Below are 27,648 nucleotides of genomic sequence, written 5' to 3' on the forward strand. Positions count from 1 at the left end.
TGGGATGTAGTGTGCCGGTGAGGGGTGTGAAGGAGAGGAGTCACGGTGTTATGGGATGTAGTGTGCCGGTGAGGGGTGTGAAGGAGAGGAGTCACGGTGTTATGGGATGTAGTGTGCCGGTGAGGGGTGTGAAGGAGAGGAGTCACGGTGTTATGGGATGTAGTGTGCCGGTGAGGGGTGTGAAGGAGAGGAGTCACGGTGTTATGGGATGTAGTGTGCCGGTGAGGGGTGTGAAGGAGAGGAGTCACGGTGTTATGGGATGTTGTGTGCCGGTGAGGGGTGTGAAGGAGAGGAGTCACAGTGTTATGGGATGTAGTGTGCCGGTGAGGGGTGTGAAGGAGAGGAGTCACGGTGTTATGGGATGTAGTGTGCCGGTGAGGGTGTGAAGGAGAGGAGTCACGGTGTTATGGGATGTAGTGTGCCGGTGAGGGGTGTGAAGGAGAGGAGTCACGGTGTTATGGGATGTAGTGTGCCGGTGAGGGGTGTGAAGGAGATGAGGCACTGTGTTATGGGATGTAGTGTGCCGGTGAGGGGTGTGAAGGAGAGGAGTCACGGTGTTATGGGATGTAGTGTTCCGGTGAGGGTGGTGAAGGAGAGGAGTCACGGTGTTATGGGATGTAGTGTGCCAGTGAGGGGTGTGAAGGAGAGGATGCACGGTGTTATGGGATGTAGTGTGCCGGTGAGGGTGTGAAGGAGAGGAGTCACGGTGTTATGGGATGTAGTGTGCCGGTGAGTGGTGTGAAGGAGAGGAGTCACGGTGTTATGGGATGTAGTGTGCCGGTGACGGGTGTGAAGGAGAGGAGTCACGGTGTTATGGGATGTAGTGTGCCGGTGAGGGGTGTGAAGGAGAGGAGTCACGGTGTTATGGGATGTAGTGTGCCGGTGAGGGGTGTGAAGGAGAGGATGCACTGTGTTATGGGATGTAGTGTGCCGGTGAGGGGTGTGAAGGAGAGGATGCACGGTGTTATGGGATGTAGTGTGCCGGTGAGGGGTGTGAAGGAGAGGAGTCACTGTGATATGGGATGTAGTGTGCCGGTGAGGGGTGTGAAGGAGAGGAGTCACGGTGTTATGGGATGTTGTGTTCCGGTGAGGGGTGTGAAGGAGAGGATGCACGGTGTTATGGGATGTAGTGTGCCGGTGAGGGGTGTGAAGGAGAGGATGCACGGTGTTATGGGATGTAGTGTGCCGGTGAGGGGTGTGAAGGAGAGGAGTCACGGTGTTATGGGATGTAGTGTGCCGGTGAGGGGTGTGAAGGAGAGGAGTCACGGTGTTATGGGATGTAGTGTGCCGGTGAGGGGTGTGAAGGAGAGGATGCACTGTGTTATGGGATGTAGTGTGCCGGTGAGGGGTGTGAAGGAGAGGAGGCACGGTGTTATGGGATGTAGTGTGCCGGTGAGGGGTGTGAAGGAGAGGAGTCACTGTGTTATGGGATGTAGTGTGCCGGTGAGGGGTGTGAAGGAGAGGAGTCACGGTGTTATGGGATGTAGTGTGCCGGTGAGGGGTGTGAAGGAGAGGAGTCACGGTGTTATGGGATGTAGTGTGCCGGTGAGGGGTGTGAAGGAGAGGAGTCACGGTGTTATGGGATGTAGTGTGCCGGTGAGGGGTGTGAAGGAGAGGAGTCACGGTGTTATGGGATGTAGTGTGCCGGTGAGGGGTGTGAAGGAGAGGAGTCACGGTGTTATGGGATGTAGTGTGCCGGTGAGGGGTGTGAAGGAGAGGAGTCACGGTGTTATGGGATGTAGTGTGCCGGTGAGGGGTGTGAAGGAGAGGAGTCACGGTGTTATGGGATGTAGTGTGCCGGTGAGGGGTGAGAAGGAGAGGAGTCACGGTGTTATGGGATGTAGTGTGCCGGTGAGGGGTGTGAAGGAGAGGAGGCACGGTGTTTTGGGATGTTGTGTTCCGGTGAGGGTGGTGAAGGAGAGGAGTCACGGTGTTATGGGATGTAGTGTGTCGGTGAGGGGTGTGAAGGAGAGGAGTCACGGTGTTATGGGATGTAGTGTGCCGGTGAGGGGTGTGAAGGAGAGGAGTCACGGTGTTATGGGATGTTGTGTGCCGGTGAGGGGTGTGAAGGAGAGGAGTCACTGTGATATGGGATGTAGTGTGCCGGTGAGGGTGTGAAGGAGAGGAGTCACGGTGTTATGGGATGTTGTGTGCCGGTGAGGGGTGTGAAGGAGAGGAGTCACTGTGATATGGGATGTAGTGTGCCGGTGAGGGTGTGAAGGAGAGGAGTCACGGTGTTATGGGATGTAGTGTGCCGGTGAGGGTGTGAAGGAGAGGAGTCACGGTGTTATGGGATGTAGTGTGCCGGTGAGGGGTGTGAAGGAGAGGAGTCACGGTGTTATGGGATGTAGTGTGCCGGTGAGGGGTGTGAAGGAGAGGATGCACGGTGTTATGGGATGTAGTGTGCCGGTGACGGGTGTGAAGGAGAGGAGTCACGGTGTTATGGGATGTAGTGTGCCGGTGAGGGGTGTGAAGGAGAGGAGTCACGGTGTTATGGGATGTAGTGTGCCGGTGAGGGGTGTGAAGGAGAGGATGCACTGTGTTATGGGATGTAGTGTGCCGGTGAGGGGTGTGAAGGAGAGGATGCACGGTGTTATGGGATGTAGTGTGCCGGTGAGGGGTGTGAAGGAGAGGAGTCACTGTGATATGGGATGTAGTGTGCCGGTGAGGGGTGTGAAGGAGAGGAGTCACGGTGTTATGGGATGTTGTGTTCCGGTGAGGGGTGTGAAGGAGAGGATGCACGGTGTTATGGGATGTAGTGTGCCGGTGAGGGGTGTGAAGGAGAGGATGCACGGTGTTATGGGATGTAGTGTGCCGGTGAGGGGTGTGAAGGAGAGGAGTCACGGTGTTATGGGATGTAGTGTGCCGGTGAGGGGTGTGAAGGAGAGGAGTCACGGTGTTATGGGATGTAGTGTGCCGGTGAGGGGTGTGAAGGAGAGGATGCACTGTGTTATGGGATGTAGTGTGCCGGTGAGGGGTGTGAAGGAGAGGAGGCACGGTGTTATGGGATGTAGTGTGCCGGTGAGGGGTGTGAAGGAGAGGAGTCACTGTGTTATGGGATGTAGTGTGCCGGTGAGGGGTGTGAAGGAGAGGAGTCACGGTGTTATGGGATGTAGTGTGCCGGTGAGGGGTGTGAAGGAGAGGAGTCACGGTGTTATGGGATGTAGTGTGCCGGTGAGGGGTGTGAAGGAGAGGAGTCACGGTGTTATGGGATGTAGTGTGCCGGTGAGGGGTGTGAAGGAGAGGAGTCACGGTGTTATGGGATGTAGTGTGCCGGTGAGGGGTGTGAAGGAGAGGAGTCACGGTGTTATGGGATGTAGTGTGCCGGTGAGGGGTGTGAAGGAGAGGAGTCACGGTGTTATGGGATGTAGTGTGCCGGTGAGGGGTGTGAAGGAGAGGAGTCACGGTGTTATGGGATGTAGTGTGCCGGTGAGGGGTGAGAAGGAGAGGAGTCACGGTGTTATGGGATGTAGTGTGCCGGTGAGGGGTGTGAAGGAGAGGAGGCACGGTGTTTTGGGATGTTGTGTTCCGGTGAGGGTGGTGAAGGAGAGGAGTCACGGTGTTATGGGATGTAGTGTGTCGGTGAGGGGTGTGAAGGAGAGGAGTCACGGTGTTATGGGATGTAGTGTGCCGGTGAGGGGTGTGAAGGAGAGGAGTCACGGTGTTATGGGATGTTGTGTGCCGGTGAGGGGTGTGAAGGAGAGGAGTCACTGTGATATGGGATGTAGTGTGCCGGTGAGGGTGTGAAGGAGAGGAGTCACGGTGTTATGGGATGTTGTGTGCCGGTGAGGGGTGTGAAGGAGAGGAGTCACTGTGATATGGGATGTAGTGTGCCGGTGAGGGTGTGAAGGAGAGGAGTCACGGTGTTATGGGATGTAGTGTGCCGGTGAGGGTGTGAAGGAGAGGAGTCACGGTGTTATGGGATGTAGTGTGCCGGTGAGGGGTGTGAAGGAGAGGAGTCACGGTGTTATGGGATGTAGTGTGCCGGTGAGGGGTGTGAAGGAGAGGATGCACGGTGTTATGGGATGTAGTGTGCCGGTGAGGGGTGTGAAGGAGAGGAGTCACGGTGTTATGGGATGTAGTGTGCCGGTGAGGGGTGTGAAGGAGAGGAGTCACGGTGTTATGGGATGTAGTGTGCCGGTGAGGGGTGTGAAGGAGAGGATGCACGGTGTTATGGGATGTAGTGTGCCGGTGAGGGGTGTGAAGGAGAGGAGTCACGGTGTTATGGGATGTAGTGTGCCGGTGAGGGGTGTGAAGGAGAGAATGCAAGGTGTTATGGGATGTAGTGTGCCGGTGAGGGGTGTGAAGGAGAGAATGCACGGTGTTATGGGATGTAGTGTGCCGGTGAGGGGTGTGAAGGAGAGGAGTCACGGTGTTATGGGATGTAGTGTGCCGGTGAGGAGTGTGAAGGAGAGGAGGCACGGTGTTATGGGATGTAGTGTGCCGGTGAGGGGTGTGAAGGAGAGGAGTCACGGTGTTATGGGATGTAGTGTGCCGGTGAGGGGTGAGAAGGAGAGGAGTCACGGTGTTATGGGATGTAGTGTGCCGGTGAGGGGTGTGAAGGAGAGGAGGCACGGTGTTATGGGATGTAGTGTGCCGGTGAGGGGTGTGAAGGAGAGGAGTCACGGTGTTATGGGATGTAGTGGGCCGGTGAGGGGTGTGAAGGAGAGGAGACACGGTGTTATGGGATGTAGTGTGTCGGTGAGGGGTGTGAAGGAGAGGAGTCTCGGTGTTATGGGATGTTGTGTGCCGGTGAGGGGTGTGAAGGAGAGGAGTCACGGTGTTATGGGATGTAGTGTGCCGGTGAGGGGTGTGAAGGAGAGGAGTCACGGTGTTATGGGATGTAGTGTGTCGGTGAGGGGTGTGAAGGAGAGGAGTCACGGTGTTATGGGATGTTGTGTGCCGGTGAGGGGTGTGAAGGAGAGGAGACACGGTGTTATGGGATGTAGTGTGTCGGTGAGGGGTGTGAAGGAGAGGAGTCACGGTGTTATGGGATGTAGTGTGCCGGTGAGGGTGTGAAGGAGAGGAGTCACGGTGTTATGGGATGTAGTGTGCAGGTGAGGGGTGTGAAGGAGAGGAGTCACGGTGTTATGGGATGTAGTGTGCCGGTGAGGGGTGTGAAGGAGAGGAGTCACGGTGTTATGGGATGTAGTGTGTCGGTGAGGGGTGTGAAGGAGAGGAGTCACGGTGTTATGGGATGTAGTGTGCCGGTGAGGGGTGTGAAGGAGAGGAGTCACGGTGTTATGGGATGTAGTGTGCCGGTGAGGGGTGTGAAGGAGAGGAGTCACGGTGTTATGGGATGTAGTGTGCCGGTGAGGGGTGTGAAGGAGAGGAGTCACGGTGTTATGGGATGTAGTGTGTCGGTGAGGGGTGTGAAGGAGAGGAGTCACGGTGTTATGGGATGTAGTGTGCCGGTGAGGGGTGTGAAGGAGAGGAGTCACGGTGTTATGGGATGTAGTGTGCCGGTGAGGGGTGTGAAGGAGAGGAGTCACGGTGTTATGGGATGTAGTGTGCCGGTGAGGGGTGTGAAGGAGAGGAGTCACGGTGTTATGGGATGTAGTGTGCCGGTGAGGGGTGTGAAGGAGAGGATGCACGGTGTTATGGGATGTAGTGTGCCGGTGAGGGGTGTGAAGGAGAGGAGACACGGTGTTATGGGATGTAGTGTGCCGGTGAGGGGTGTGAAGGAGAGGAGTCACGGTGTTATGGGATGTAGTGTGCCGGTGTGGGGTGTGAAGGAGAGGAGTCACGGTGTTATGGGATGTAGTGTGCCGGTGAGGGGTGTGAAGGAGAGGAGTCACTGTGATATGGGATGTAGTGTGCCGGTGAGGGGTGTGAAGGAGAGGAGTCACAGTGTTATGGGATGTAGTGTGCCGGTGAGGGGTGTGAAGGAGAGGATGCACGGTGTTATGGGATGTAGTGTGCCGGTGAGGGGTGTGAAGGAGAGGAGTCACGGTGTTATGGGATGTAGTGTGCCGGTGAGGGGTGTGAAGGAGAGGAGTCACGGTGTTATGGGATGTAGTGTGCCGGTGAGGGGTGTGAAGGAGAGGATGCACGGTGTTATGGGATGTAGTGTGCCGGTGAGGGGTGTGAAGGAGAGGAGTCACGGTGTTATGGGATGTAGTGTGCCGGTGAGGGGTGTGAAGGAGAGGAGTCACGGTGTTATGGGATGTAGTGTGCCGGTGAGGGGTGTGAAGGAGAGGATGCACGGTGTTATGGGATGTAGTGTACCGGTGAGGGATGTGAAGGAGAGGAGTCACGGTGTTATGGGATGTAGTGTGCCGGTGAGGGGTGTGAAGGAGAGGAGTCACGGTGTTATGGGATGTAGTGTGCCGGTGAGGGGTGTGAAGGAGAGGAGTCACGGTGTTATGGGATGTAGTGTGCCGGTGAGGGGTGTGAAGGAGAGGAGTCACGGTGTTATGGGATGTAGTGTGCCGGTGAGGGGTGTGAAGGAGAGGAGACACGGTGTTATGGGATGTAGTGTGCCGGTGAGGGGTGTGAAGGAGAGGAGTCACTGTGATATGGGATGTAGTGTGTCGGTGAGGGGTGTGAAGGAGAGGAGTCACGGTGTTATGGGATGTAGTGTGCCGGTGAGGGGTGTGAAGGAGAGGATGCACGGTGTTATGGGATGTAGTGTGCCGGTGAGCGGTGTGAAGGAGAGGAGTCACGGTGTTATGGGATGTAGTGTGCCGGTGAGGGGTGTGAAGGAGAGGAGTCACGGTGTTATGGGATGTAGTGTGCCGGTGAGGGGTGTGAAGGAGAGGATGCACGGTGTTATGGGATGTAGTGTGCCGGAGAGGGGTGTGAAGGAGAGGATGCACGGTGTTATGGGATGTAGTGTGCCGGTGAGGGGTGTGAAGGAGAGGAGACACGGTGTTATGGGATGTAGTGTGCCGGTGAGGGGTGTGAAGGAGAGGAGTCACGGTGTTATGGGATGTAGTGTGCCGGTGTGGGGTGTGAAGGAGAGGAGTCACGGTGTTATGGGATGTAGTGTGCCGGTGAGGGGTGTGAAGGAGAGGAGTCACTGTGATATGGGATGTAGTGTGCCGGTGAGGGGTGTGAAGGAGAGGAGTCACAGTGTTATGGGATGTAGTGTGCCGGTGAGGGGTGTGAAGGAGAGGATGCACGGTGTTATGGGATGTAGTGTGCCGGTGAGGGGTGTGAAGGAGAGGAGTCACGGTGTTATGGGATGTAGTGTGCCGGTGAGGGGTGTGAAGGAGAGGAGTCACGGTGTTATGGGATGTAGTGTGCCGGTGAGGGGTGTGAAGGAGAGGATGCACGGTGTTATGGGATGTAGTGTGCCGGTGAGGGGTGTGAAGGAGAGGAGTCACGGTGTTATGGGATGTAGTGTGCCGGTGAGGGGTGTGAAGGAGAGGAGTCACGGTGTTATGGGATGTAGTGTGCCGGTGAGGGGTGTGAAGGAGAGGATGCACGGTGTTATGGGATGTAGTGTACCGGTGAGGGATGTGAAGGAGAGGAGTCACGGTGTTATGGGATGTAGTGTGCCGGTGAGGGGTGTGAAGGAGAGGAGTCACGGTGTTATGGGATGTAGTGTGCCGGTGAGGGGTGTGAAGGAGAGGAGACACGGTGTTATGGGATGTAGTGTGCCGGTGAGGGGTGTGAAGGAGAGGAGTCACTGTGATATGGGATGTAGTGTGTCGGTGAGGGGTGTGAAGGAGAGGAGTCACGGTGTTATGGGATGTAGTGTGCCGGTGAGGGGTGTGAAGGAGAGGATGCACGGTGTTATGGGATGTAGTGTGCCGGTGAGCGGTGTGAAGGAGAGGAGTCACGGTGTTATGGGATGTAGTGTGCCGGTGAGGGGTGTGAAGGAGAGGAGTCACGGTGTTATGGGATGTAGTGTGCCGGTGAGGGGTGTGAAGGAGAGGATGCACGGTGTTATGGGATGTAGTGTGCCGGAGAGGGTGGTGAAGGAGAGGAGTCACGGTGTTATGGGATGTAGTGTGCCGGTGAGGGGTGTGAAGGAGAGGAGTCACGGTGTTATGGGATGTAGTGTGCCGGTGAGCGGTGTGAAGGAGAGGAGTCACTGTGATATGGGATGTAGTGTGCCGGTGAGGGGTGTGAAGGAGAGGAGTCACGGTGTTATGGGATGTAGTGTGCCGGTGAGTGGTGTGAAGGAGAGGAGGCATGGTGTTATGGGATGTAGTGTGCCGGAGAGGGTGTGAAGGAGAGGAGTCACGGTGTTATGGGATGTTGTGTTCCGGTGAGGGTGTGAAGGAGAGGAGTCACGGTGTTATGGAATGTAGTGTGCCGGTGAGGGGTGTGAAGGAGAGGAGTCACGGTGTTATGGGATGTAGTGTGCCGGTGAGGGGTGTGAAGGAGAGGAGTCACGGTGTTATGGGATGTAGTGTGTCGGTGAGGGGTGTGAAGGAGAGGAGACACGGTGTTATGGGATGTAGTGTGCCGGTGAGGGGTGTGAAGGAGAGGAGTCACGGTGTTATGGGATGTAGTGTGCCGGTGTGGGGTGTGAAGGAGAGGAGGCATGGTGTTATGGGATGTAGTGTGCCGGTGAGGGGTGTGAAGGAGAGGAGTCACGGTGTTATGGGATGTAGTGTGCCGGTGAGGGGTGTGAAGGAGAGGAGTCACAGTGTTATGGGATGTAGTGTGCCGGTGAGGGGTGTGAAGGAGAGGAGGCATGGTGTTATGGGATGTAGTGTGCCGGTGAGGGGTGTGAAGGAGAGGAGTCACGGTGTTATGGGATGTAGTGTGTCGGTGAGGGGTGTGAAGGAGAGGAGACACGGTGTTATGGGATGTAGTGTGCCGGTGAGGGGTGTGAAGGAGAGGAGTCACGGTGTTATGGGATGTAGTGTGCCGGTGAGGGGTGTGAAGGAGAGGAGTCACGGTGTTATGGGATGTAGTGTGCCGGTGAGGGGTGTGAAGGAGAGGAGTCACGGTGTTATGGGATGTAGTGTGCCGGTGAGGGGTGTGAAGGAGAGGAGTCACGGTGTTATGGGATGTAGTGTGTCGGTGAGGGGTGTGAAGGAGAGGAGTCACGGTGTTATGGGATGTAGTGTGTCGGTGAGGGGTGTGAAGGAGAGGAGTCACGGTGTTATGGGATGTAGTGTGCCGGTGAGGGTGTGAAGGAGAGGAGTCACGGTGTTATGGGATGTAGTGTGCCGGTGAGGGGTGTGAAGGAGAGGAGTCACGGTTTTTATGGGATGTAGTGTGCCGGTGAGGGGTGTGAAGGAGAGGATGCACGGTGTTATGGGATGTAGTGTGCCGGTGAGGGGTGTGAAGGAGAGGATGCACGGTGTTATGGGATGTAGTGTGCCGGTGAGGGGTGTGAAGGAGAGGAGTCACGGTGTTATGGGATGTAGTGTGCCGGTGAGGGGTGTGAAGGAGAGGATGCACGGTGTTATGGGATGTAGTGTACCGGTGAGGGATGTGAAGGAGAGGAGTCACGGTGTTATGGGATGTAGTGTGCCGGTGAGGGGTGTGAAGGAGAGGAGTCACGGTGTTATGGGATGTAGTGTGCCGGTGAGGGGTGTGAAGGAGAGGAGTCACGGTGTTATGGGATGTAGTGTGCCGGTGAGGGGTGTGAAGGAGAGGAGTCACGGTGTTATGGGATGTAGTGTGCCGGTGAGGGGTGTGAAGGAGAGGAGACACGGTGTTATGGGATGTAGTGTGCCGGTGAGGGGTGTGAAGGAGAGGAGTCACTGTGATATGGGATGTAGTGTGTCGGTGAGGGGTGTGAAGGAGAGGAGTCACGGTGTTATGGGATGTAGTGTGCCGGTGAGGGGTGTGAAGGAGAGGATGCACGGTGTTATGGGATGTAGTGTGCCGGTGAGCGGTGTGAAGGAGAGGAGTCACGGTGTTATGGGATGTAGTGTGCCGGTGAGGGGTGTGAAGGAGAGGAGTCACGGTGTTATGGGATGTAGTGTTCCGGTGAGGGGTGTGAAGGAGAGGATGCACGGTGTTATGGGATGTAGTGTGCCGGAGAGGGTGGTGAAGGAGAGGAGTCACGGTGTTATGGGATGTAGTGTGCCGGTGAGGGGTGTGAAGGAGAGGAGTCACGGTGTTATGGGATGTAGTGTGCCGGTGAGCGGTGTGAAGGAGAGGAGTCACTGTGATATGGGATGTAGTGTGCCGGTGAGGGGTGTGAAGGAGAGGAGTCACAGTGTTATGGGATGTAGTGTGCCGGTGAGTGGTGTGAAGGAGAGGAGGCATGGTGTTATGGGATGTAGTGTGCCGGAGAGGGTGTGAAGGAGAGGAGTCACGGTGTTATGGGATGTTGTGTTCCGGTGAGGGTGTGAAGGAGAGGAGTCACGGTGTTATGGGATGTAGTGTGCCGGTGAGGGGTGTGAAGGAGAGGAGTCACGGTGTTATGGGATGTAGTGTGCCGGTGAGGGGTGTGAAGGAGAGGAGTCACGGTGTTATGGGATGTAGTGTGTCGGTGAGGGGTGTGAAGGAGAGGAGACACGGTGTTATGGGATGTAGTGTGCCGGTGAGGGGTGTGAAGGAGAGGAGTCACGGTGTTATGGGATGTAGTGTGCCGGTGTGGGGTGTGAAGGAGAGGAGGCATGGTGTTATGGGATGTAGTGTGCCGGTGAGGGGTGTGAAGGAGAGGAGTCACGGTGTTATGGGATGTAGTGTGCCGGTGAGGGGTGTGAAGGAGAGGAGTCACGGTGTTATGGGATGTAGTGTGCCGGTGAGGGGTGTGAAGGAGAGGAGTCACGGTGTTATGGGATGTAGTGTGCCGGTGAGGGGTGTGAAGGAGAGGAGTCACGGTGTTATGGGATGTAGTGTGCCGGTGAGGGGTGTGAAGGAGAGGAGTCACGGTGTTATGGGATGTAGTGTGCCGGTGAGGGGTGTGAAGGAGAGGAGGCATGGTGTTATGGGATGTAGTGTGCCGGTGAGGGGTGTGAAGGAGAGGAGTCACGGTGTTATGGGATGTAGTGTGCCGGTGAGGGGTGTGAAGGAGAGGAGGCATGGTGTTATGGGATGTAGTGTGCCGGTGAGGGGTGTGAAGGAGAGGAGTCACGGTGTTATGGGATGTAGTGTGCCGGTGAGGGGTGTGAAGGAGAGGAGGCATGGTGTTATGGGATGTAGTGTGCCGGTGAGGGGTGTGAAGGAGAGGAGTCACGGTGTTATGGGATGTAGTGTGCCGGTGAGGGGTGTGAAGGAGAGGATGCACGGTGTTATGGGATGTAGTGTGCCGGTGAGGGGTGTGAAGGAGAGGAGTCACGGTGTTATGGGATGTAGTGTGCCGGTGAGGGGTGTGAAGGAGAGGAGTCACGGTGTTATGGGATGTAGTGTGCCGGTGAGGGGTGTGAAGGAGAGGATGCACGGTGTTATGGGATGTAGTGTACCGGTGAGGGATGTGAAGGAGAGGAGTCACGGTGTTATGGGATGTAGTGTGCCGGTGAGGGGTGTGAAGGAGAGGAGTCACGGTGTTATGGGATGTAGTGTGCCGGTGAGGGGTGTGAAGGAGAGGAGTCACGGTGTTATGGGATGTAGTGTGCCGGTGAGGGGTGTGAAGGAGAGGAGTCACGGTGTTATGGGATGTAGTGTGCCGGTGAGGGGTGTGAAGGAGAGGAGACACGGTGTTATGGGATGTAGTGTGCCGGTGAGGGGTGTGAAGGAGAGGAGTCACTGTGATATGGGATGTAGTGTGTCGGTGAGGGGTGTGAAGGAGAGGAGTCACGGTGTTATGGGATGTAGTGTGCCGGTGAGGGGTGTGAAGGAGAGGATGCACGGTGTTATGGGATGTAGTGTGCCGGTGAGCGGTGTGAAGGAGAGGAGTCACGGTGTTATGGGATGTAGTGTGCCGGTGAGGGGTGTGAAGGAGAGGAGTCACGGTGTTATGGGATGTAGTGTGCCGGTGAGGGGTGTGAAGGAGAGGATGCACGGTGTTATGGGATGTAGTGTGCCGGAGAGGGGTGTGAAGGAGAGGATGCACGGTGTTATGGGATGTAGTGTGCCGGTGAGGGGTGTGAAGGAGAGGAGACACGGTGTTATGGGATGTAGTGTGCCGGTGAGGGGTGTGAAGGAGAGGAGTCACGGTGTTATGGGATGTAGTGTGCCGGTGTGGGGTGTGAAGGAGAGGAGTCACGGTGTTATGGGATGTAGTGTGCCGGTGAGGGGTGTGAAGGAGAGGAGTCACTGTGATATGGGATGTAGTGTGCCGGTGAGGGGTGTGAAGGAGAGGAGTCACAGTGTTATGGGATGTAGTGTGCCGGTGAGGGGTGTGAAGGAGAGGATGCACGGTGTTATGGGATGTAGTGTGCCGGTGAGGGGTGTGAAGGAGAGGAGTCACGGTGTTATGGGATGTAGTGTGCCGGTGAGGGGTGTGAAGGAGAGGAGTCACGGTGTTATGGGATGTAGTGTGCCGGTGAGGGGTGTGAAGGAGAGGATGCACGGTGTTATGGGATGTAGTGTGCCGGTGAGGGGTGTGAAGGAGAGGAGTCACGGTGTTATGGGATGTAGTGTGCCGGTGAGGGGTGTGAAGGAGAGGAGTCACGGTGTTATGGGATGTAGTGTGCCGGTGAGGGGTGTGAAGGAGAGGATGCACGGTGTTATGGGATGTAGTGTACCGGTGAGGGATGTGAAGGAGAGGAGTCACGGTGTTATGGGATGTAGTGTGCCGGTGAGGGGTGTGAAGGAGAGGAGTCACGGTGTTATGGGATGTAGTGTGCCGGTGAGGGGTGTGAAGGAGAGGAGTCACGGTGTTATGGGATGTAGTGTGCCGGTGAGGGGTGTGAAGGAGAGGAGTCACGGTGTTATGGGATGTAGTGTGCCGGTGAGGGGTGTGAAGGAGAGGAGACACGGTGTTATGGGATGTAGTGTGCCGGTGAGGGGTGTGAAGGAGAGGAGTCACTGTGATATGGGATGTAGTGTGTCGGTGAGGGGTGTGAAGGAGAGGAGTCACGGTGTTATGGGATGTAGTGTGCCGGTGAGGGGTGTGAAGGAGAGGATGCACGGTGTTATGGGATGTAGTGTGCCGGTGAGCGGTGTGAAGGAGAGGAGTCACGGTGTTATGGGATGTAGTGTGCCGGTGAGGGGTGTGAAGGAGAGGAGTCACGGTGTTATGGGATGTAGTGTGCCGGTGAGGGGTGTGAAGGAGAGGATGCACGGTGTTATGGGATGTAGTGTGCCGGAGAGGGTGGTGAAGGAGAGGAGTCACGGTGTTATGGGATGTAGTGTGCCGGTGAGGGGTGTGAAGGAGAGGAGTCACGGTGTTATGGGATGTAGTGTGCCGGTGAGCGGTGTGAAGGAGAGGAGTCACTGTGATATGGGATGTAGTGTGCCGGTGAGGGGTGTGAAGGAGAGGAGTCACAGTGTTATGGGATGTAGTGTGCCGGTGAGTGGTGTGAAGGAGAGGAGGCATGGTGTTATGGGATGTAGTGTGCCGGAGAGGGTGTGAAGGAGAGGAGTCACGGTGTTATGGGATGTTGTGTTCCGGTGAGGGTGTGAAGGAGAGGAGTCACGGTGTTATGGAATGTAGTGTGCCGGTGAGGGGTGTGAAGGAGAGGAGTCACGGTGTTATGGGATGTAGTGTGCCGGTGAGGGGTGTGAAGGAGAGGAGTCACGGTGTTATGGGATGTAGTGTGTCGGTGAGGGGTGTGAAGGAGAGGAGACACGGTGTTATGGGATGTAGTGTGCCGGTGAGGGGTGTGAAGGAGAGGAGTCACGGTGTTATGGGATGTAGTGTGCCGGTGTGGGGTGTGAAGGAGAGGAGGCATGGTGTTATGGGATGTAGTGTGCCGGTGAGGGGTGTGAAGGAGAGGAGTCACGGTGTTATGGGATGTAGTGTGCCGGTGAGGGGTGTGAAGGAGAGGAGTCACGGTGTTATGGGATGTAGTGTGCCGGTGAGGGGTGTGAAGGAGAGGAGTCACAGTGTTATGGGATGTAGTGTGCCGGTGAGGGGTGTGAAGGAGAGGAGGCATGGTGTTATGGGATGTAGTGTGCCGGTGAGGGGTGTGAAGGAGAGGAGTCACGGTGTTATGGGATGTAGTGTGTCGGTGAGGGGTGTGAAGGAGAGGAGACACGGTGTTATGGGATGTAGTGTGCCGGTGAGGGGTGTGAAGGAGAGGAGTCACGGTGTTATGGGATGTAGTGTGCCGGTGAGGGGTGTGAAGGAGAGGATGCACGGTGTTATGGGATGTAGTGTGCCGGTGAGGGGTGTGAAGGAGAGGAGTCACGGTGTTATGGGATGTAGTGTGCCGGTGAGGGGTGTGAAGGAGAGGAGTCACGGTGTTATGGGATGTAGTGTGCCGGTGAGGGGTGTGAAGGAGAGGATGCACGGTGTTATGGGATGTAGTGTACCGGTGAGGGATGTGAAGGAGAGGAGTCACGGTGTTATGGGATGTAGTGTGCCGGTGAGGGGTGTGAAGGAGAGGAGTCACGGTGTTATGGGATGTAGTGTGCCGGTGAGGGGTGTGAAGGAGAGGAGTCACGGTGTTATGGGATGTAGTGTGCCGGTGAGGGGTGTGAAGGAGAGGAGTCACGGTGTTATGGGATGTAGTGTGCCGGTGAGGGGTGTGAAGGAGAGGAGACACGGTGTTATGGGATGTAGTGTGCCGGTGAGGGGTGTGAAGGAGAGGAGTCACTGTGATATGGGATGTAGTGTGTCGGTGAGGGGTGTGAAGGAGAGGAGTCACGGTGTTATGGGATGTAGTGTGCCGGTGAGGGGTGTGAAGGAGAGGATGCACGGTGTTATGGGATGTAGTGTGCCGGTGAGCGGTGTGAAGGAGAGGAGTCACGGTGTTATGGGATGTAGTGTGCCGGTGAGGGGTGTGAAGGAGAGGAGTCACGGTGTTATGGGATGTAGTGTGCCGGTGAGGGGTGTGAAGGAGAGGATGCACGGTGTTATGGGATGTAGTGTGCCGGAGAGGGGTGTGAAGGAGAGGATGCACGGTGTTATGGGATGTAGTGTGCCGGTGAGGGGTGTGAAGGAGAGGAGACACGGTGTTATGGGATGTAGTGTGCCGGTGAGGGGTGTGAAGGAGAGGAGTCACGGTGTTATGGGATGTAGTGTGCCGGTGTGGGGTGTGAAGGAGAGGAGTCACGGTGTTATGGGATGTAGTGTGCCGGTGAGGGGTGTGAAGGAGAGGAGTCACTGTGATATGGGATGTAGTGTGCCGGTGAGGGGTGTGAAGGAGAGGAGTCACAGTGTTATGGGATGTAGTGTGCCGGTGAGGGGTGTGAAGGAGAGGATGCACGGTGTTATGGGATGTAGTGTGCCGGTGAGGGGTGTGAAGGAGAGGAGTCACGGTGTTATGGGATGTAGTGTGCCGGTGAGGGGTGTGAAGGAGAGGAGTCACGGTGTTATGGGATGTAGTGTGCCGGTGAGGGGTGTGAAGGAGAGGATGCACGGTGTTATGGGATGTAGTGTGCCGGTGAGGGGTGTGAAGGAGAGGAGTCACGGTGTTATGGGATGTAGTGTGCCGGTGAGGGGTGTGAAGGAGAGGAGTCACGGTGTTATGGGATGTAGTGTGCCGGTGAGGGGTGTGAAGGAGAGGATGCACGGTGTTATGGGATGTAGTGTACCGGTGAGGGATGTGAAGGAGAGGAGTCACGGTGTTATGGGATGTAGTGTGCCGGTGAGGGGTGTGAAGGAGAGGAGTCACGGTGTTATGGGATGTAGTGTGCCGGTGAGGGGTGTGAAGGAGAGGAGTCACGGTGTTATGGGATGTAGTGTGCCGGTGAGGGGTGTGAAGGAGAGGAGTCACGGTGTTATGGGATGTAGTGTGCCGGTGAGGGGTGTGAAGGAGAGGAGACACGGTGTTATGGGATGTAGTGTGCCGGTGAGGGGTGTGAAGGAGAGGAGTCACTGTGATATGGGATGTAGTGTGTCGGTGAGGGGTGTGAAGGAGAGGAGTCACGGTGTTATGGGATGTAGTGTGCCGGTGAGGGGTGTGAAGGAGAGGATGCACGGTGTTATGGGATGTAGTGTGCCGGTGAGCGGTGTGAAGGAGAGGAGTCACGGTGTTATGGGATGTAGTGTGCCGGTGAGGGGTGTGAAGGAGAGGAGTCACGGTGTTATGGGATGTAGTGTGCCGGTGAGGGGTGTGAAGGAGAGGATGCACGGTGTTATGGGATGTAGTGTGCCGGAGAGGGTGGTGAAGGAGAGGAGTCACGGTGTTATGGGATGTAGTGTGCCGGTGAGGGGTGTGAAGGAGAGGAGTCACGGTGTTATGGGATGTAGTGTGCCGGTGAGCGGTGTGAAGGAGAGGAGTCACTGTGATATGGGATGTAGTGTGCCGGTGAGGGGTGTGAAGGAGAGGAGTCACAGTGTTATGGGATGTAGTGTGCCGGTGAGTGGTGTGAAGGAGAGGAGGCATGGTGTTATGGGATGTAGTGTGCCGGAGAGGGTGTGAAGGAGAGGAGTCACGGTGTTATGGGATGTTGTGTTCCGGTGAGGGTGTGAAGGAGAGGAGTCACGGTGTTATGGAATGTAGTGTGCCGGTGAGGGGTGTGAAGGAGAGGAGTCACGGTGTTATGGGATGTAGTGTGCCGGTGAGGGGTGTGAAGGAGAGGAGTCACGGTGTTATGGGATGTAGTGTGTCGGTGAGGGGTGTGAAGGAGAGGAGACACGGTGTTATGGGATGTAGTGTGCCGGTGAGGGGTGTGAAGGAGAGGAGTCACGGTGTTATGGGATGTAGTGTGCCGGTGTGGGGTGTGAAGGAGAGGAGGCATGGTGTTATGGGATGTAGTGTGCCGGTGAGGGGTGTGAAGGAGAGGAGTCACGGTGTTATGGGATGTAGTGTGCCGGTGAGGGGTGTGAAGGAGAGGAGTCACGGTGTTATGGGATGTAGTGTGCCGGTGAGGGGTGTGAAGGAGAGGAGTCACAGTGTTATGGGATGTAGTGTGCCGGTGAGGGGTGTGAAGGAGAGGAGGCATGGTGTTATGGGATGTAGTGTGCCGGTGAGGGGTGTGAAGGAGAGGAGTCACGGTGTTATGGGATGTAGTGTGTCGGTGAGGGGTGTGAAGGAGAGGAGACACGGTGTTATGGGATGTAGTGTGCCGGTGAGGGGTGTGAAGGAGAGGAGTCACGGTGTTATGGGATGTAGTGTGCCGGTGAGGGGTGTGAAGGAGAGGAGTCACGGTGTTATGGGATGTAGTGTGCCGGTGAGGGGTGTGAAGGAGAGGAGTCACGGTGTTATGGGATGTAGTGTGCCGGTGAGGGGTGTGAAGGAGAGGAGTCACGGTGTTATGGGATGTAGTGTGTCGGTGAGGGGTGTGAAGGAGAGGAGTCACGGTGTTATGGGATGTAGTGTGTCGGTGAGGGGTGTGAAGGAGAGGAGTCACGGTGTTATGGGATGTAGTGTGCCGGTGAGGGTGTGAAGGAGAGGAGTCACGGTGTTATGGGATGTAGTGTGCCGGTGAGGGGTGTGAAGGAGAGGAGTCACGGTTTTTATGGGATGTAGTGTGCCGGTGAGGGGTGTGAAGGAGAGGATGCACGGTGTTATGGGATGTAGTGTGCCGGTGAGGGGTGTGAAGGAGAGGATGCACGGTGTTATGGGATGTAGTGTGCCGGTGAGGGGTGTGAAGGAGAGGAGTCACGGTGTTATGGGATGTAGTGTGCCGGTGAGGGGTGTGAAGGAGAGGATGCACGGTGTTATGGGATGTAGTGTACCGGTGAGGGATGTGAAGGAGAGGAGTCACGGTGTTATGGGATGTAGTGTGCCGGTGAGGGGTGTGAAGGAGAGGAGTCACGGTGTTATGGGATGTAGTGTGCCGGTGAGGGGTGTGAAGGAGAGGAGTCACGGTGTTATGGGATGTAGTGTGCCGGTGAGGGGTGTGAAGGAGAGGAGTCACGGTGTTATGGGATGTAGTGTGCCGGTGAGGGGTGTGAAGGAGAGGAGACACGGTGTTATGGGATGTAGTGTGCCGGTGAGGGGTGTGAAGGAGAGGAGTCACTGTGATATGGGATGTAGTGTGTCGGTGAGGGGTGTGAAGGAGAGGAGTCACGGTGTTATGGGATGTAGTGTGCCGGTGAGGGGTGTGAAGGAGAGGATGCACGGTGTTATGGGATGTAGTGTGCCGGTGAGCGGTGTGAAGGAGAGGAGTCACGGTGTTATGGGATGTAGTGTGCCGGTGAGGGGTGTGAAGGAGAGGAGTCACGGTGTTATGGGATGTAGTGTTCCGGTGAGGGGTGTGAAGGAGAGGATGCACGGTGTTATGGGATGTAGTGTGCCGGAGAGGGTGGTGAAGGAGAGGAGTCACGGTGTTATGGGATGTAGTGTGCCGGTGAGGGGTGTGAAGGAGAGGAGTCACGGTGTTATGGGATGTAGTGTGCCGGTGAGCGGTGTGAAGGAGAGGAGTCACTGTGATATGGGATGTAGTGTGCCGGTGAGGGGTGTGAAGGAGAGGAGTCACAGTGTTATGGGATGTAGTGTGCCGGTGAGTGGTGTGAAGGAGAGGAGGCATGGTGTTATGGGATGTAGTGTGCCGGAGAGGGTGTGAAGGAGAGGAGTCACGGTGTTATGGGATGTTGTGTTCCGGTGAGGGTGTGAAGGAGAGGAGTCACGGTGTTATGGGATGTAGTGTGCCGGTGAGGGGTGTGAAGGAGAGGAGTCACGGTGTTATGGGATGTAGTGTGCCGGTGAGGGGTGTGAAGGAGAGGAGTCACGGTGTTATGGGATGTAGTGTGTCGGTGAGGGGTGTGAAGGAGAGGAGACACGGTGTTATGGGATGTAGTGTGCCGGTGAGGGGTGTGAAGGAGAGGAGTCACGGTGTTATGGGATGTAGTGTGCCGGTGTGGGGTGTGAAGGAGAGGAGGCATGGTGTTATGGGATGTAGTGTGCCGGTGAGGGGTGTGAAGGAGAGGAGTCACGGTGTTATGGGATGTAGTGTGCCGGTGAGGGGTGTGAAGGAGAGGAGTCACGGTGTTATGGGATGTAGTGTGCCGGTGAGGGGTGTGAAGGAGAGGAGTCACGGTGTTATGGGATGTAGTGTGCCGGTGAGGGGTGTGAAGGAGAGGAGTCACGGTGTTATGGGATGTAGTGTGCCGGTGAGGGGTGTGAAGGAGAGGAGTCACGGTGTTATGGGATGTAGTGTGCCGGTGAGGGGTGTGAAGGAGAGGAGGCATGGTGTTATGGGATGTAGTGTGCCGGTGAGGGGTGTGACGGAGAGGAGTCACGGTGTTATGGGATGTAGTGTGTCGGTGAGGGGTGTGAAGGAGAGGAGACACGGTGTTATGGGATGTAGTGTGCCGGTGAGGGGTGTGAAGGAGAGGAGTCACGGTGTTATGGGATGTAGTGTGCCGGTGAGGGGTGTGAAGGAGAGGAGTCACGGTGTTATGGGATGTAGTGTGCCGGTGAGGGGTGTGAAGGAGAGGAGGCATGGTGTTATGGGATGTAGTGTGCCGGTGAGGGGTGTGAAGGAGAGGAGTCACAGTGTTATGGGATGTAGTGTACCGGTGAGGGGTGTGAAGGAGAGGAGTCACGGTGTTATGGGATGTTGTGTTCCGGTGAGGGTGGTGAAGGAGAGGAGTCACGGTGTTATGGGATGTAGTGTGCCGGTGAGGGGTGTGAAGGAGAGGAGTCACTGTGATATGGGATGTAGTGTGCCGGTGAGGGGTGTGAAGGAGAGGAGTCACGGTGTTATGGGATGTAGTGTGCCGGTGAGGGGTGTGAAGGAGAGGAGTCACTGTGATATGGGATGTAGTGTGCCGGTGAGGGGTGTGAAGGAGAGGAGTCACGGTGTTATGGGATGTAGTGTGCCAGTGAGGGGTGTGAAGGAGAGGAGTCACGGTGTTATGGGATGTAGTGTGTCGGTGAGGGGTGTGAAGGAGAGGAGTCACGGTGTTATGGGATGTAGTGTGCCGGTGAGGGGTGTGAAGGAGAGGAGTCACTGTGATATGGGATGTAGTGTGTCGGTGAGGGGTGTGAAGGAGAGGAGTCACTGTGATATGGGATGTAGTGTGCCGGTGAGGGGTGTGAAGGAGAGGAGTCACGGTGTTATGGGATGTAGTGTGCCGGTGAGGGGTGTGAAGGAGAGGAGTCACGGTGTTATGGGATGTAGTGTGTCGGTGAGGGGTGTGAAGGAGAGGAGTCACAGTGTTATGGGATGTAGTGTGCCGGTGAGGGTGTGAAGGAGAGGAGTCACGGTGTTATGGGATGTAGTGTGCCGGTGAGGGGTGTGAAGGAGAGGAGTCACGGTGTTATGGGATGTAGTGTGCCGGTGAGGGGTGTGAAGGAGAGGAGTCACGGTGTTATGGGATGTAGTGTGCCGGTGAGGGGTGGGTTTACCTCGGGATGATGACACACTCACCGTGCTGTTGTCCAGGGTGTAGAAGATAGGGTCCTGGTCCAAATCGACGGCTTTCACAGTCTTCCAGGGCTCACCCACGGGAAACAGCTGGAAGAACAAACAATCTGTACTACTCTCAGTCTCCATCACTCCCTGTCGAACTCCGTCACACCCCTCTGTCAACCTCAATCAACCCCGCCCAGCCTCCATTACACCCTCATTTGCCTCCATCCCATCCCCCAATCGGCCTCAATCTCCCTACCCGGCCTCCATCACAACCCTCTCAACCTCCATCACACCTTCCTGTCGGCCTCAAGCACCCCCTGTTGGCATCATTCACCTCCTCTCGGCCTCCATCAAGCACACACTCACCCTCAGCACTTACTGATCCCCTGCACTGATCCCCCTTCAGTCACTGATTTCCCTCACTCACTGATTCCCTCCCTCACTGATACCCCTCACTCACTGATCCCCCTCACTCACTGATCCCCTCACTCACTGAGCCCCTTCACTGATCTCCCTCACTCACTGATCACCCTCACTCTCTGATCCCCCTCACTCACTGACCCCTCTCAGTCACTGATCCCCCTCACTCACTGACCCCCCTCAGTCACTGATCCCCCTCACTCACTGATCACCCTCACTCTCTGATCCCCCTCACTCACTGACCCCCCTCACTCACTGATCCCCCTCACTCACTGATCACCCTCACTCTCTGATCCCCCTCACTGACCCCCCTCACTCACTGATCCCCCTCACTCTCTGATCCCCCTCACTCTCTGATCCCCCTCACTCACTGATCCCCCTCACTCTCTGACCCCCCTCACTCACTGATCACCCTCACTCACTGATCCCCTCACTCACTGATCCCCCTCACTCTCTGACCCCCTCACTCACTGATCCCCCTCACTCTCTGACCCCCCTCACTCACTGATCACCCTCACTCTCTGATTCCCCTCACTGACTGATCCCCATCACTCTCTGATCCACTCACTGACCCCCCTCAGTCTCTGACCCCCCTCACTCACTGACCCCCCTCATTCTTTGACCCCCCTCACTCACTGACCCCCCTCACTCACTGACCCCCCTCACTCACTGATCCCCCTCACTCACTGATCCCCTTCACTGACCCCCCTCATTCACTGATCCCCTCACTCACTGATCCCCCTCACTCACTGATCCCCTTCACTGATCCCCCTCAGTCTCTGACCCCCCTCACTCACTGATCCCCCTCACTCTCTGACCCCCCTCACTCACTGATCCCCCTCACTCTCTGACCCCCCTCACTCACTGATCCCCCTCACTCTCTGACCCCCCTCACTCACTGATCCCCCTCACTCACTGATCCCCTCACTCACTGAGCCCCCTCAGTCTCTGACCCCCCTCACTCACTGATCCCCCTCACTCACTGACCCCCCTCACTCACTGATCCCCTCACTCACTGATCCCCTTCAGTCTCGGACCCCCCTCACTCACTGATCCCCCTCACTCACTGATCCCCCTCACTCACTGACCCCCCTCAGTCTCTGACCCCCCTCAGTCTCTGACCCCCCTCACTCACTGATCCCCCTCAGTCACTGATCCCCCTCACTGACCCCCTCAGTCACTGATCCCCCTCACTCACTGACCCCCCTCAGTCACTGATCCCCCTCACTCACTGACCCCCCTCAGTCTCTGACCCCCCTCAGTCTCTGACCCCCCCTCACTCACTGATCCCCTCACTCACTGATCCCCCTCAGTCACTGATCCCCCTCACTGACCCCCCTCACTCACTGACCCCCCTCAGTCACTGATCCCCCTCACTCACTGACCCCCCTCAGTCTCTGACCCCCCTCACTCACTGATCCCCTCACTCACTGATCCCCCTCAGTCACTGATCCCCCTCACTGACCCCCCTCACTCACTGACCCCCCTCAGTCACTGATCCCCCTCACTCACTGATCCCCCTCACTCACTGACCCCCCTCTCTCACTGATCCCCTCACTCACTGATCCCCCTCAGTCACTGATCCCCCTCACTGACCCCCCTCACTCACTGACCCCCCTCAGTCACTGATCCCCCTCACTCACTGATCCCCCTCACTCTCTGACCCCCCTCACTCTCTGATCCCCTCACTCTCTGATCCCCCTCAGTCACTGATCCCCCTCACTCACTGATCCCCCTCAGTCACTGATCCCCCTCACTCACTGACCCCCCTCACTCACTGACCCCCCTCAGTCACTGATCCCCCTCACTCACTGATCCCCCTCAGTCACTGATCCCCCTCACTCACTGATCCCCCTCACTCACTGACCCCCCTCACTCACTGATCCCCTCACTCACTGATTCCCCTCACTGACTGATCCCCCTCACTGACTGATCCCCCTCACTCTCTGATCCCCTCACTCTCTGATCCCCTCACTCACTGATCCCCCTCACTCACTGACTGATCCCCCTCACTCTCTGATCCCCTCACTCTCTGATTCCCCTCACTCACTGATCCCCCTCACTCACTGATCCCCCTCACTCACTGATCCCATCACTCACTGACCCCCCTTCAGTCACTGATTCCCCTCACTGACTGATCCCCTCCCTCACTGATACCCCTCACTGACCCCCCTCACTCACTGACCCCCCTCACTCACTGATCCCCCTCACTCACTGAGCCCCTTCACTGATCTCCCTCACTCACTGATTCCCTCCCTGACTGATAACCCTCACTGACCCCCCTCACTCTCTGAGCCCCTTCACTGACTGATCCCCTTCACTGACCCCCTCACTCACTGATTCCCCTCACTGACTGATCCCCCCTCACTGATCCCCTCACTGACCGATCCCCCCTCACTGATCCCCTCACTCACCGATCCTCCTCACTCACTGATCCCCTCACTGATCCCCTACACTGACTGTTTCCCTACTCTTAATGATATCTTAGGACCATAACACCATTAGACATGTGAGCAGAACTAGGGCCCTCATTCTATCAAGACAGTGCCGCCATTCAATCATGGCTGAACCTTGTTTTCCTTCCTCAGCCGCACTCCTGGCATCCCTTCGCCTTGTAAACTTTGATGCCCTGGCTATCAAGAAGCTATTCATTTCTGTTCTAAGTGCCCCCGATGCCCTGGCATTCAAAGCTGTCTGTGGTTACAAATTCCACAAATCAACGATTTTCTCCACATCTCTGTTTTAAATGGACACCCCCTATCCTGTGAATGTACCCACTTGTCCCAGACTCACCCCCTCCCCATGGGAAACATTCTTTCCACATCTACTCTGTCTAGGACTTTCAATATTTGAAAGATTTTAATGAGATCCCCCCTCATCCTTCTGTATTCCAGCGTGTACAGACCCAGAGCCATTAAACGTGACATGTACGATAGATTTGAAATGTACACTAACATGGCATTTACTTTCCTCTCCCACCACTGACTCAAACTGCAAGTTAACCTTTAGGGTGTTCTGCACAAGGACTCCCAAGTCCCTCTGCATCTCAGATTTTTGGATTTTCTCTCCTTTTAGAAAATAGTCTGCACATTTATTTCTTCTACCAAAGTGCATGACCATGCATTTCCCAACATTTAAGAGATTAGGAGAATGAGCAAGAAATGGAAATGCCAATGGGCATTTCATTTGCCAATCTTTTGCCCATTCTCCTAATCTGTCTAAGTCCTACCGCATCCTACCTGTTTCCTCAACACTACCTGCCCCTCCACCAATCCTTGTATCATCTGCGAACTTGGCAACACCACCATCTAACCCATCATATAAATCAGTGATATACAGCATAAAAAGAAACGGTCCCAACACCGATCCCTGCGGAACACCACTACTCACTGGCAGACAACCGGAAAGGATCCTTTTATTCCCACTCGCTGCCTCCTACCAATCAGCCAATGCTCTAAACATACTCATAACTTTCCCGTAATACCACGGGCTCTTAACTTGGTAAGCAGCCTCATGTGTGGCACCTTGTCAAAGGCTTTCTAAAAGTCCAAATATACAACATCCACTACATCCCCTTTATCTGTCCTACTTGTAATCTCCTCAAAGAATTCCAACAGATTCATCAGGCAGGATTTTCCCTTAAGGAAACCATGCTGACTTTGTACTATCTTGTCCTGTGTCACCAAGTACTCCATAACCTCATTCTTAACAATTGATTCCAACATCTTCCCAACCACTGAGGTCAGGCTAACTGGTCTATAATTTCCTTTCTGTTGCCTTCCTCCTTTCTTAAAGACTGGAGTGACATTTGCAATTTTCCAGCCCTCTAGCACCATGCCAGTCAATTGATTCTTGAAAGATCATTACTAATGCCTCCACAATCTCCTTTACCCTCACACCACCTACCCAATTCACCCTCTGATCTCCCTTTCCTCAGCAGCTCCTATACCTTCGCACCGCCAACCCACTTCACCCTCTAATCTCCCTCCACCTCAGCATCTCCTACGTCCTCACACCACCTACCCACATCACCCTCTGATCAATCCATCTGCACCTCACCTTCTATCCTACACATCCCCTCACGATACAATTTTTTATCATCCTTCCCTTCCCCAGTTTTCTAACCCATCAAAGTCTTGATCCCCCGATGAACCTCCACTCATACATCAGAACATCCCTCATCCTCTCTCTCCCTACAGCACCCCCTTTACATCCCACACCCTCATACGCCGCAAGCGATATACATCCCGACATTGACAACCCCACGTTCACACCCAATTACACCCACTCTGATGCCCGCACTCCACTTCCCCTGGGAGCGGGCTGCCCGGCAGCCTTTGTGTTGATCCACCACCACCGTCTTCAGTGGCACCGAGAGAGGCATTACCTCACTGATGTTTGCATCCAGCTTCTTCTCGGGGAATTTTGGTGAGTTGTCGTTGACATTTGTCACCACCAGATGTAAAGTGAGCTTGTTCTGTAACAGAGGATGAATTCCAGAACCATGTCAATGAGACTGGCACTCTGTGGGTCAGAGGTCAGCCAGAGGGACCCCGGCTGTGGGAAGGGTCAGTGGCAGAGCATCCACTTTCAGAGGAAGGAATTACACCTCTGAGGTTGGTGCAGGGAAGGAAATGCCCCCTCACCTCCCATCACTGTGACAGCATTCATTCAGTTCCCCTCTGCCACACAGTGTGACTATCACTTAGCACCATCCCTCCCACGGAGTGATCCTCCTTTCCCTCGGTCCTGCCCCTCCCACAGTATGACCCCACTTCAGCACCACCCCTCCCATAGTGTAACACTCCCTCAGTACCACCCCTCCACAGTGTGACCCTCCCAGAGTATCACCCCTCTCACAGTGTGACCCTCCCTCAGTACCACTCCTCCACAGTGTGACCCTCCCTCAGTATCACCCCTCCCACAGTGTGACCCTCCCTTAGTACCACCCCTCCCGCAGTGTGACCCTCCCTCAGTACCACCACTTCCTGTAAAACCCAGAGCTACAGAAACGCCAAGAGAGGCTCCAGAGACGTCAACCCTGGCAGAGGAAAGATCTGCAGAGCTGGGCTAACCACAGAAGAGCGGACCCAGACAGTGAATTACGGCAAGCGGCTGTCCTTTTGGGAAGAAGAGAAGAAGAAAAGAAGAAAAGAAGAAAAGAAGAAAAGAAGAAAAGAAGAAAAGAAGAAAAGAAGAAGAAGAAGAAGAAGAAGAAGAAGAAGAAGAAGAAGAAGAAGAAGAAGAAGGTAGAAATTCAGAGAATCTAATTTCCAGGGAGAGGGGACTGAAAATAAGCTCAAGGTCAGAGGAGAAAGATTTAGGAGGGAGCTGAGATGCGGCTTCTCACAGAGAAGGAGAGTACACCGTATGGAACAAACTGACTGAGAATACAATCTATGGAATGAGATTCTCACTGAGAATGGGGAGTACACCGTATGGAACAAACTGACTGAGAATGAGGAGTACAATCTATGGAATGAGATTCTCACTGAGAATGGGGAGTACACCGTATGGAACAAACTGACTGAGAATGAGGAGTACAATCTATGGAATGAGATTCTCACTGAGAATGGGAAGAACACCGTATGGAACAAACTGACTGAGAATGAGGAGTACAATCTATGGAATGAGATTCTCACTGAGAATGGGAAGAACACCGTATGGAACAAACTGACTGAGAATGAGGAGTACAATCTATGGAATGAGATTCTCACAGAGAAGGAGAGTACACCGTATGGAACAAACTGACTGAGAATGAGGAGTACAATCTATGGAATGAGATTCTCACTGAGAATGGGGAGTACACCATATGGAACAAACTGACTGAGAATGAGGAGTACAATCTATGGAATGAGATTCTCACTGAGAATGGGGAGTACACCATATGGAACAAACTGACTGAGAATGAGGAGTACAATCTATGGAATGAGATTCTCACTGAGAATGGGAAGAACACCGTATGGAACAAACTGACTGAGAATGAGGAGTACAATCTATGGAATGAGATTCTCACAGAGAAGGAGAGTACACCGTATGGAACAAACTGACTGAGAATGAGGAGTACAATCTATGGAATGAGATTCTCACTGAGAATGGGGAGTACACCATATGGAACAAACTGACTGAGAATGAGGAGTACAATCTATGGAATGAGATTCTCACTGAGAATGGGAAGAACACCGTATGGAACAAACTGACTGAGAATGAGGAGTACAATCTATGGAATGAGATTCTCACAGAGAAGGAGAGTACACCGTATGGAACAAACTGACTGAGAATGAGGAGTACAATCTATGGAATGAGATTCTCACTGAGAATGGGAAGAACACCGTATGGAACAAACTGACTGAGAATGAGGAGTACAATCTATGGAATGAGATTCTCACTGAGAATGGGAGGAACACCGTATGGAACAAACTGACTGAGAATGAGGAGTACAATCTATGGAATGAGATTCTCACTGAGAATGGGAAGAACACCGTATGGAACAAACTGACTGAGAATGAGGAGTACAATCTATGGAATGAGATTCTCACTGAGAATGGGAAGAACACCGTATGGAACAAACTGACTGAGAATGAGGAGTACAATCTATGGAATGAGATTCTCACTGAGAATGGGAAGAACACCGTATGGAACAAACTGACTGAGAATGAGGAGTACAATCTATGGAATGAGATTCTCACAGAGAAGGAGAGTACACCGTATGGAACAAACTGACTGAGAATGAGGAGTACAATCTATGGAATGAGATTCTCACTGAGAATGGGGAGTACACCATATGGAACAAACTGACTGAGAATGAGGAGTACAATCTATGGAATGAGATTCTCACTGAGAATGGGAAGAACACCGTATGGAACAAACTGACTGAGAATGAGGAGTACAATCTATGGAATGAGATTCTCACTGAGAATGGGAAGAACACCGTATGGAACAAACTGACTGAGAATGAGGAGTACAATCTATGGAATGAGATTCTCACAGAGAAGGAGAGTACACCGTATG

At 54.8% G+C, this 27,648-nt stretch overlaps 1 protein-coding gene across 3 annotated transcripts in view; it reads right to left on the reverse strand.

The window, feature by feature from the left end:
- The window catches only part of LOC140729774 (cadherin-related family member 5-like), a 152,742-nt gene that overhangs the window by 85,890 nt on the left and 39,204 nt on the right, over positions 1 to 27,648 (reverse strand). For all 3 annotated transcript variants that reach the window (XM_073049977.1, XM_073049978.1, XM_073049976.1), the window contains 2 exons: positions 25,025 to 25,114; positions 20,233 to 20,319 (listed from right to left, as the gene is read on the reverse strand). In XM_073049977.1, the coding sequence (XP_072906078.1) occupies positions 20,233 to 20,319; positions 25,025 to 25,114 (177 nt within the window). The remainder of the gene's footprint in view (positions 1 to 20,232; positions 20,320 to 25,024; positions 25,115 to 27,648) is intronic.

This window comes from Hemitrygon akajei, chromosome 6 (genome assembly GCF_048418815.1).
Source record: "Hemitrygon akajei chromosome 6, sHemAka1.3, whole genome shotgun sequence".
NCBI lineage: Eukaryota > Metazoa > Chordata > Chondrichthyes > Myliobatiformes > Dasyatidae > Hemitrygon > Hemitrygon akajei.